Here is an 11,314-nt window from a genome sequence, read left to right as displayed (position 1 = left end):
GGAGAGAAGAAAAATACCCATGTTATTTTCATGTTATTGACTGATTTGATTTAAACCCAATGGCATACCACACACATAAGAATTGATGTATTTTCATACTTCCAACAGTTAGTAAATAAATTCATAATCGATGATGAAGAGTAAAAGAGATAGATTTAGAAAAAGCTATTAGTAAATAAATTCATAATCGATGATGAAGAGTAAAAGAGATAGATTTAGAAAAAGCTAAATGAGAGAGAGAGAGAGAGAAACTATTAGAAGGAAAATGCTGGAATTACACAAACGGAGACGCAAAGGATCCTAGAAGTGTATTTTGTTATCTTAAATTTAGTGAGTAAATGCACTTTTTAAATTAATATGCACTTTTTTCACGAATTTCCCCACCAACTCTCATTATAATGACAAAGATTTAAAAAGAGGGATAAAGTACCTACCTTTTTATAATAAACAAAATAAAAGTTAGCTTTAAAGCCAAGTTCTCACTACCAGACAACTTAACTACCAAGGCATCCTTTCTTTATTTCTACACAAGGGTTGGATACTTTTTGTTATTCTTTTTCAAAATCACTCGTTTTGAACCGCTTGGTTCATATCTCTAACAATTTATTATTATTATTTTGAATTAAACCATCCAAACCTCTAAAAGCATCAAATTAATCCATGAGGGTGGCCCTTAAGAGAATTCAAACTCAATAATTCAGCCCAAGTTCACCAACCTTAGGGTTTTGTATCTCCATGAATTACATATCAAAATGATATTGATTGATGATACTTAACCATGACATTTGATATACTTTTCTTTAATGCACTTGGAATTCATTAATAATGGTTCAAACCCCACCACCCTTTCTTTCTTTTCTTTATTTATCCTCTCATTTTTGTGATTAAGACATTATCTCACAAGATTTGATAAATATTTGAAATATACTTGTGTTCTCAATTGTTGACACCTTGAGAGATTAACAAAAAATAGTTTAAACGCTTTTATTTTCTTTGCCAATTTTTTTTCTTTCTAGAAAATTGTAGTCTTTGTACTTCAAGGGATAACTTCAAAAAAAAAAAAAAGTTATTTGACAAACCCTTATGTTTTTTTTTCTTTCAAAGATTCATAATGGATTATTATTTTAAATCCAATATCTTCGATACTTGGTTTATTCGGAAAAATCATCTTCAGCTCAAATGAAAATATTATTTATTAATTAAAAAATTACAATAAAAAAAATAAAAATAAATAATTGATCAAATCATATTAAATGTCAGATTTCAACTTAAAATCAATTGATATCAAGTGAAATAATCCAACATAGATTTAATCCACAGAAATCCTAAGTCCTTGTAAGACTTAATACGAAGAACAAGAACACTGGCGTTCTTGGCCACAAACCCAAACAATGAAGACACAAGGATTTATGGAGTAAAAATAGATTATTTATTCATTTTTTACAAGAAGAAGTGGTAGATGAGGATATTTTCGTCATTTCGATTAATCTCTACCCATATGTGAACACGGTCAAAGGGTACCAGAGTGGATTTTTAAACTTTTATTTTTAGGTCGGTGTCGATGGCGGAAAAGTGTCGATGTGGGACCCTACTTTAGAAGATTCCAAAGAAAACTAAACCGGAGCTAAGTCAATTTATTTATTTATTACAAGACAAACAAACAGGTACAGACTACAGACTCCAAAAAGAGAGAGAGAGAGAGAGTTTTTGACGCGTTGAACAAACGAAAGAGAAAATTCCAATCTCCTCTCTTCTTCTCTTCTTCCGCAGAAATTTATAACTGTTTCGATTTTTCAATCTTCACCGTAATTTATAACACGGATCTCATTCATTTGTTGTTATTTCATATTTGTTTTCTTTTATGTTCCCCTATTTCCCTGTTTTTGTTTGGTTTCAAATTGTGAGAAAATTAGGGTTTTACGCGACTGAAAACGGAGTTTCTTCTCTTCGAAAATTTTATTTTCGAAGATTTAATTTCTGTCATTTTCTTCTCATTATATAATCTGATTCACATTGGGTATTAACCTAACCATTCCTACTTTTATCTATATATTTTGGGTATTTGAGTTGGTTATCCATTTTCTTTAAAAATCAGATCTTGTTCATAGCTATTTTCGTTTTGGCGTGTTTTTCACTCAATTTTTTGGGGAAAAAAAAATGAAGCTTTTGGTGCGTCTGGTGGAAGCTAGGAATCTAAGAGCAATGGATTCCTATGTCCGTTTACAGCTAGGAAAGCAAAAATTCAAGACTAAAGTGGTGAAGAAAAGCTTGAATCCTTCATGGGGTGAAGAATTCAGTTTTCGAGTCGAAGATCCCAATGAGGAGCTCATTGTCTCTGTTTTGGATGAAGATAAGTACTTCAACAATGACTTTGTTGGCCACCTGAAGTTGCCTGTTTCCAAGGTCTTAGACGCCGAGGAGAAAAGTCTAGGGACCATCTGGTATACTCTCCAACCCAAGAATAAGAAGTCCAAGAATAGAGATTGTGGTAAAGATTCCTAATTTTTACTCCCCATTCGTCTAATTAATTGTAGTTGTATTTGTACTTACTTTTACTATTATTCATTGTTGATTATAAAATTGGTTTTTGCTGTCTGATAGAAATTATTTCATTGGAAATCTTAATTGTGTTAATATGCCGACACATTGTTCCTGATTTATTTTTCTGATAAATATATTTTTTTTATTAGAAAAAAAGAGGAAAAAAAGAAGAAAGGAAGCTGAGATACCCCCCAAACAACAGGAAAGAACAGGAGAAAAAACAAGCAAACCAAAAAAAGAAAAATACACGCCCGAAGGAGGGCTACAAGTCACAAATGGTATCCTAAATGAAAACAAAATCCTGGAAGCACAAGAGCTCTCCTAACTGATTTTGTTGGACTTTATTTTAAATGCTTTAGAACCAAGTAGTTTCTCTACAATTCATATATTTAATGTTATATTTTCTATGCCGAAGACTTTAATTGAAAGGTCGAACTTGTCAGTATGATGTCGTTATAATTTCTAATTGCTTCACTTTGATTGCTGTTTTAAAATTGCTTCAAGTTTGGTTTACTTGTTGTAAGTGTTGGATTTATTTTTTTGTTTTGTTTCCTTTTGTTAGGTGAAATTCTTCTTACGATATCCTTGTCGCAAAACAACTCTTTCATAGATGAAACACTGACTTGTAATGGTGATCATGCACTGGAGATGGAGAAATGTACTGACCTAACAAGTGAATCATCATTGCGAAATTTAAATGGCCCCTCAAGATCGTCTTTCACAATGGGAACTGAAGAATCACATTCTGTAAAGGAAGAGAAGTCGTATGCAAATAACTGTCCCCGTCGTCTTGCTCAAATTTTTCCTAAAAATGGAGAAATGGCATCCAACTATGAGGTTCACGAGAACAAGTTTGAAGGCTGTTCCTCTGATAGAACTTTTGATGAAGCAATGAAAAGCATGAAATCTAACGACCAAGGAGGGGAAGAAATTCCTAGCAATTTACCAAGAGGAATACTTCTGGACCAATCTTACGTGATTGCACCATCTGACCTGAATTATCTGCTTTTTTCTCCCGATTCAAATTTTTCGAAATCTTTGGCAGAGCTACAAGGAACTAAAGAACTGCAACATGGGCCTTGGAGATATGAGAATGGTGGGAAAATATTGAAAAGAGTGGCTACATATTTAATGGCTGCCACTAAATTAATGAAGGCTGTGAAAGCCAACGAGGAACAAGTGTATCTAAAAGCTGATGGGAAGGTTTTTGCAGTTATAATAAGTGTGAGCACACCGGATGTTATGTATGGGAGCACCTTCAAGACGGAATTCCTTTATTGTATAAAACCGGGACCTGAGCTTCCATCGGGAGAACAATCATCGCAGTTGGTAATATCGTGGCAAGTGAACTTTCTAAAGAGCACGATGATGAGAAGTATGATAGAAGGTGGAGCCAGACAAGGTCTTAAGGGCAGTTTCGAGCGGTTTGCAGATTTATTATCTCAGAATGTTAAGCTAGTCGATTTAAAAGATTGTGGGTCCAATGAGGAGCAGGTTTTGGCTTCTTTGTAGCTGTTGAAGCCACAATTGAACTGGAAGCTGGCGACTAAATATTTCTGAAGCTGGCTACTAATCCCTCTCACCATTTTAGAGCGAGCCTTCAACTTGTAATATTATGCTTCTTAATGATTCCATCATTGATAGTTGTTTTACAAGGCTACATACCCAAAAATTCTAATTGACTTGTTTCTTGCCTTGTTGGGCTATTAATCAAGCTTTTCTCACTTCAAATGCCTATTTATTGTAATATGAATCAGTAAAAAGTATTGTTTTCATGCTCTTTTAAGCATTTCCTAAAATTTCATTGCATTTGTTTTCTAAGAAGATTTTGCATCATTTCCATACTGTGCAAATATTCCATGTCCGAACTAACTGAGTCCAACCAGCCTTTGTTAGTAAGGATTTCACCCTTGGGCTCAACTTGTGGCATCCAAAACCATGATTCAATGTTTTAGGGATGTAGAGGACAAAATTCTATGAACTTTGCAAAAAAAAATAAAAAAAATTCACTGTTGAATTTAAATTTTAAATTTTGGAGTTTGGTAGCCGTCCATTTTCAAAACCTTAGATCAAGTCCAAAGAAAAAGAAAATTTCTTTATGAATTTTTTTTTTATCCAAGTTTTTCGATGAAATCTAGAGGGCTGTGGTAATCTATTTGAGCAAAACGACCCTTAGTAAAGCTTAAGATCTTACTATATTAGTAAGGAAAGTGTTTTTCTAGATTGTTTTTCTTCGAGATACAAAAGCAAAATTTCCATGCATGCATCCATGTCAGCGAGTGAATTTCGAGTGGCTTTTTTCTAGTTTAATCTTTACAATAGAGCCGTTCTACATTGATTTCCTACAACTCCATTGATGTGGTGGTTTGCACGGAGCCATAGATGCTTCAAAGTCGTGTTGGAGTGACCTCAAGATTGTACCTCACAAGATTGCAGTTAGTGTAAGCGAAATAGAAGCACTTTACGAGCTATTCAAGAAGATCAGCAGCGCTGTAATTGATGACGGTCTAATCAACAAGGTAGATATATTTCTTACTTTAGATCATTTTGTTTGCATGGTAGAGTTAGTAATAGCTTTTTAGTTGACTTTTTTATGAGATGCTATTTTTTTTACAGAATGAAAAAAAAAATTGACGAGATATTTCTTTCCTCCTATGGTTTTGTTCGACTCATTTCATGCGCTGACTGATGGTACTTCAATTATTAATCTTACAGGAAGGTTCCAATTGGCCTTATTCAAGACGAAGAAAAAGGAAAGCTTATTTGCAGATCGGGTATTTTCTGCCACGCCAAAGCTTTCTCTTTGTTTCATTTTATTGGAAGTCCCACTTCATTTAGTTAATTATTTTATAGGCTCTCATGATCCATTTTTTAATTTTTTCTATTATTACAGTTTTTTTTTTTTTTTCTTTTTCTGATAAATATTCTTATATAGCCGGATGTTGACATATACTAGTTCTTTTGTTCCAAAAATAATCACACACTTGCATGCATATGGTTAACTTGTCAATCTTTACTTGACAAGGTTAAAAAATTTCATGAAACTCTTCTCATGATGAATGTTTGCCCTTGGTTCAAATTTTCCAGGTATTTGACTTGTTTGATACAAAACACAATGGAATATTAGGGTTTGAAGAGTTTGCGCGTGCTCTTTCTTTCTTTCACCCCAACGCTTCAATTGATGATGAGATTGAGTGTAAGTAGTAGATTTTTCTTTTTCAAAATAAAAAAAAATCTCTTATCTTGGGATTTTTTTTTTTTAATGGGAGTTCATGTGCAAAGTATGGCTATGGATTGGCCAACAAAGAGAAGTAAATGAATATGGTTATGAATTTCCTGGAACTTTAGTATATGACTTGTATTAAAGCTTCTTCTTCCTCTTCTTCGTTTTATCGGTTGGATTGCAGCTTAATTTTTGTGACCCTCGTTACACTAATGTCAAACTTCATTCATTGCAGTTTCTTTTCAACTATATGATCTGAAGCAGCAAGGATTCATTGAGAGACAAGAGGTAACTATTGTTATTTTGAATAAATCAACCACAAGCATTTAAATGTGGTGGCAAAAAAATGTTAATTTTAAAATATGCTGACGTAAGGTTTTAGTTGAATTTAAAATTTAACCATCTGAACCAACTTGCAAATGTTACTAGGTTAACTTATTTTATATGTTGTGCATGTCTCAACCACTTTGGTTACTAAGTATGGTGATCGACTGTTTGAATGCCTATGTTTCAAATTTTCATAATAGAGCCTAAAGATAAATTTAACCAAATGAATAAACTCTCTTGCACCAAGGGAGGAGTCTGTTGAGAAATTCTTGTGCTAAGCTGATGAACCAATGGCACGTTGCCACGTGCATTAAAAAAGCACAGAAAATCTGAACTCCTAACCATTGAGAAATTTTCCCTCCACCAACCAAACACGCTTGCTTTTTCAATATATGTGGTATCATGCCATTGGTTCATCAGCTTAGCACCTCAATGCTTACTATCCCACACCTCAATGCATGCCATGTAAGCGACAATTCAACGAAATTGTAAAAAGAGATATTCCAACATTAATTATTTGAATTGTGGCTTAAGTGGCATGTATTGAGGTGTGTTTCAATCCTCCACCCTCGGCACATAAGATGCGGATTCAATATATAAATACATATATACATAGTAAAGTAAGGACAAAGGCATGTGTGCCGGCGTTCAATACTCGTTGGTAGTTGGATGCAATAAATTTAAAATATATGAGAAGGCAACACATCTATACAGTATATATATTCCAAATTAATGTGACGAGAATTTTTTTACTAAAATACTTAATTTAATTCAAATTAGGATGAATATGGAGTAACTTGATAAAACTGGTATATATGCTTAAATCTAAGAAATAACTTAATTAGCAAAAAAGAGTTAATATATATTTTAACAAATACAAAAACCTCTTCTTAATTAGACTTTATGACCTTCGTCTTTATATTCAGACACCTGAAAAATAAATACAAATAAAATAAATAATATATTTAAAAGAACTCTTATTAAAAAAAAAGAAGTATATACCTTGGATAAGAAAGCCATTAAAAATACCACCACTGAAATTACAAATCGCTGCCATCGGTTACTCTCACTCATCTTCATTCCCCGATTGTCATACAATTCTAGGCATAACCTGGCAAATCCAAAGCTCACCCCGTCTATGAATGTAGTGAGATCCCTTGTACACAATATGCTGATTAAACGTATAATTGACATTATAATACTACAATAGATACTAAAGTCTAGATGATTTTCAACATAAACCATTTTTTCTAAAGCGAAAAATTCAGAAAATCTTAAAAAGGTAGTCGTAAGTGAAAATCTTAGGCAAGCTTACAAGCTTCGAGAGAAGAAAAGGAAGGATTAATAGGCTTATTTTAAAAAATTCGCATCCTAGATAAATTGCAATATCATGAAATATTAAACCTTTTACCATACGACCATCATTCGATGTCTCTTGTCCCGTGAGATCAAGTGTTTCAACTAAAAAAGTTTTCAATGTAAGAAAGAGCAGACCGATCGAAAGCATTCCCATAAAGTTAAAGATTATTTTACCAAGCATAGTTCTCAGCTTTATCATATACTCTATACATTGATTCTGAACAATAATTTTTTTTTTTTCTTAATAATATTTAGAAGCATATATATATGAAAAAATTAATTAAAAAAAACAACAACGTTGATTTTATTATCTATTATAAAAAAATAAAAAAATAATTTTGAACATTAGACAGTTGTAGTCCTTATTCTTTTTAGTTTAGAAGGACTTCAATTGTCTAATGTTCAAAATTATTTTATTATTTTTTGATAATAGTTAATAAAGTCAACGTTGTTTTTTAAATTAATTTTCCTATATATATATATATATGCTTTTAAATATTGTTGAGAAGTTTTTTTTTATTGTTTAAAATCAACATATAGAGTATATGATGAAGCTGAGAACTATGCTTAAAGTAATCTTTAACTTTATAAGAAAGTTTTCGATCGATTAGCTCTTTCTTGCATTGGCAACTTTTTTAGTTGAACCAGTTGATCTCACGGGGCAAGAGACATTGAATGATAGTCGTATGGTGAAAGATTTAATATTTCATGGTATTGTAGAATGTCTGGGATGGGGATTTTTTAAAATAATCCTATTAATCCCCCATTTTCTTCTCTCGAAGCTTGTAAGCTTGCCTAAAATTTTCACTTACGACTACCTTTTTAAGATTTTCTGGGTTTTTTAGTTTAGAAAAAATGGGTCATGTTAAAGACCATCTAGGCTTTTGTATCTATTATAGTATTATAGTGTCAACGATATGTTTAGTGAGCATATTGTGTACAAGGGATCTCACTACATTCATAGAAGGGGTAAGCTTTGGATTTGCCAAGTTATGCCTAGAATTGTGTGACAATCGGAGAATGAAGATAAGTAAGAGTGACCGATGGCAGCGATTTGTAACTTAAGTGGTGGTACTGTTAATGGCTTTATCCAAGATATATACTTCATTTTTAATATGAGTTCTTTTAAATATGTTAATTATTTTATTTGTATTTCTTTTTCAAGTGTCTGAATGTGAAGATGATGGCCATGAAGTCTAATTAAGAAGAGTTTTTTGTATCTGTTAAAATATATATTAACTTTTTTTTTTCTAATCAACCTATTACTTAGATTTAAACATATATACCAGTTTTATCAAGTTATTCCATATTCATCCTAATCTGAATTAAATTAAGTATTTTAGTTAAAAATGCTCATCACATTAATTTGGAATATATATACTGTATAGATGTGTTGTCTTCTCATATATTTTAGATTTAATGCATTCAACTACCAACGAGTATTGAACATCGGCACACATGCCTTTGTCCTTACTTTACCATGTATATGTATTTATATATTGAGTCCGCATCTTATGTGCTAAGGGTGGAGGATTGAAACTCATCTCAATACATACCACTTAAGCCACAATTCAAGGAATTAATGTTGGAAATATCTCTTTTGTTGAATTGTGGCTTATATCGTGCATTTAGGTGTGGGAGAGTAAGAATTTATGTGCTAAGCTGACAAACCAATGGCATGATACCACATATATTGAAAAAGCAAACGTGATTGGTTGGTGGGGGAAAATTTTCAACGGTTAGGAGTTCAGATTTTCAGTGCTTTTTTAATACACGTGGTAACGTGCCATTAGTTCATCAGCTTAGCATAGGAATTTCTTAACAGCCTCCTCCCCCTTGGTGCAAGAGAGAGTTTATTCATTTGGTTAAATTTATCTTTAGGCTCTATTATGAAAATTTGTTTCATTTTCCTTGAACAGGGACATAACCACTACATTCCCAAGCTTTTATTTCGCTCTCAAGTTGATGGACGATACCTGAGGTTTTGTATCTAGTTTGATGTTTTAAGGGTAGGTCTTTGTCAATGATGGTTTGTTTCTTTCTAGACTATGTTAGCTTTCGTATCAGATTGTTGAATGTTTGGATTTTGGAACAAGTTTGTGTTGTTTTTCTAATTTTAATTATTTACTCCACTTACTTTGGTAGATAATGTTGACAATTTAAATTAATAGAAATGCATATCTATCTAAGCATTCCCCGAATTGGGGAAGAAAAATAATTGTTTTGTTGTCTGTATTATAATGAGATGGAGTTGGAGTGGGCTTGTTCATGAAAATTCATGATATTACTCTATGAAAGAATGAAAAAGCTCTCGAGACATAATAAGACTCTCAGGATCGACTTTTATGGGCATGACAATCAAGTCCTCCTTGTACTGTTATGTTATAGCGATGTTGCATCTTCCCTTCCCTCCCTGGTTTGTTCGGTTTGAATTAAGAATCCACGACTCAAACTCCCTAAGGGCTATTGCGCATGCATTAATGCTTCTTCGTAGAATAGAACAAGTCACGTTTTGGAAAATGAATTCTTAATTTAATGAAGTGATTGATTGCACTTGAGAAAATGTCGAAATATATTACTATTTAGTTCTGGGGGTGGGAATAATGCCATGAGATGAAGAAATTATCTTCATATTTGTCTGCTTTTGAAATTCGCACTTGATTTTCCATTCTTGCCAGGCAATGCTACCAAATTTTAAGCTTAGGTCTTACTTATTTATTATGTCCACGGACCCTTGAATGTCATTTGGTAAACGTGTACCCCATCTAGTAGTGGTAAAAGCAAGAAAAACCTTTGTCTTGGGTAAGGTTCGTGGTGCATGGAAGGTCTACTAACAGGTAGGTGGCATATTAATTAGTGTGCCAGAGGATATCCACGATAAGTCAAAAAATAAAATAAATTACATTAGTACAACACTGCATTGATGTGGTGGTTTGCACGGAGCCATAGATGCTTCAAAGTCGTGTTGGAGTGACCTCAAGATTGTACCTCACAAGATTGCAGTTAGTGTAAGCGAAATAGAAGCACTCTACAAGCTATTCAAGAAGATCAGCAGTGCTGTAATTGATGACGGTCTAATCAACAAGGCAGATATATTTCTTACTTTAGATCATTTTGTTTGCATGGTAGAGTTAGTAATAGCTTTTTAGTTGACTTTTTTATGAGATGCTATTTTTTTTACAGATTGAAAAAAAAATTGACGAGATATTTCTTTCCTCCTATGGTTTTGTTCGACTCATTTCATGCGCTGACTGATGGTACTTCAATTTTTAATCTTATAGGAAGAGTTCCAATTGGCCTTATTCAAGACGAAGAAAAAGGAAAGCTTATTTGCAGATCGGGTATTTTCTGCCACGCCAAAGCTTTCTCTTTGTTTTATTTTATTGGAAGTCCCACTTCATTTAGTTAATTATTTTATATCCATTTTTTAATTTTTTCTATTATTACAGTTTTTTTTTTTTTTTTTTCTGATAAATATTCTTATATAGCCAGATGTTGACATATACCAGTTTTTTTGGTTCCAAAAATAATCACTCACTTGCATACATATAGTTAACTTGTCAATCTTTACTTGACAAGGTTAAAAATAACCACAATTATTTTTCTTCCCCAATTTGAGGAATGCTTAGATGGATATGCATTTCTATTAATTTAAATTGTCGCCATTATCTACCAAAGTAATTAATTAAAATTAGAAAAACAACAAAAACTTGTTCCAAAATACAAACATTCAACAATCTGATACGAAAGCTAACATAGTCTAGAAAGAAACAAACCATCCTTGACAAAGACCCACCCTTAAAACATCAAACTAGATACAAAACCTCAGGTATCGTCCGTCAACTTGGGAGCGAAATAAAAGCT

General features: G+C 32.6%; 1 protein-coding gene across 1 annotated transcript; it reads left to right on the top strand.

Moving 5' to 3' along the window:
• Positions 1–1,660: 1,660 nt before the first annotated feature.
• LOC147390057 (C2 and GRAM domain-containing protein At1g03370-like) lies at positions 1,661–9,872 on the top strand. The gene is made up of 5 exons (XM_086458364.1): positions 1,661–2,488; positions 3,104–5,060; positions 5,257–5,315; positions 6,000–6,052; positions 9,370–9,872. The coding sequence occupies exons 1-2, from the start codon at positions 2,158–2,160 to the stop codon at positions 4,051–4,053; spliced, it is 1,281 nt and encodes a 426-aa protein (XP_086314490.1). The 5' UTR covers positions 1,661–2,157; the 3' UTR covers positions 4,054–5,060; positions 5,257–5,315; positions 6,000–6,052; positions 9,370–9,872.
• The last annotated feature ends 1,442 nt before the right edge of the window (positions 9,873–11,314 follow it).

The sequence above is a fragment of the Akebia trifoliata genome, chromosome 11, assembly GCF_017979445.1.
Source record: "Akebia trifoliata isolate Shusen 1 chromosome 11, ASM1797944v1, whole genome shotgun sequence".
Lineage (NCBI taxonomy): Eukaryota > Viridiplantae > Streptophyta > Magnoliopsida > Ranunculales > Lardizabalaceae > Akebia > Akebia trifoliata.
Note: the sequence above shows the minus strand (reverse complement) of the source record. Positions and strands in the feature narration are given on the sequence as shown.

Bases quoted from the DNA above. Each gene is read 5' to 3' on its own strand.
- LOC147390057 (XM_086458364.1), top strand. From the start codon at position 2,158: ATGAAGCTTTTGGTGCGTCTGGTGGAAGCTAGGAATCTAAGAGCAATG. The intron at 2,489-3,103 runs GTAAAGATTCCT...TCCTTTTGTTAG, and splicing joins GTCCAAGAATAGAGATTGTG to GTGAAATTCTTCTTACGATA.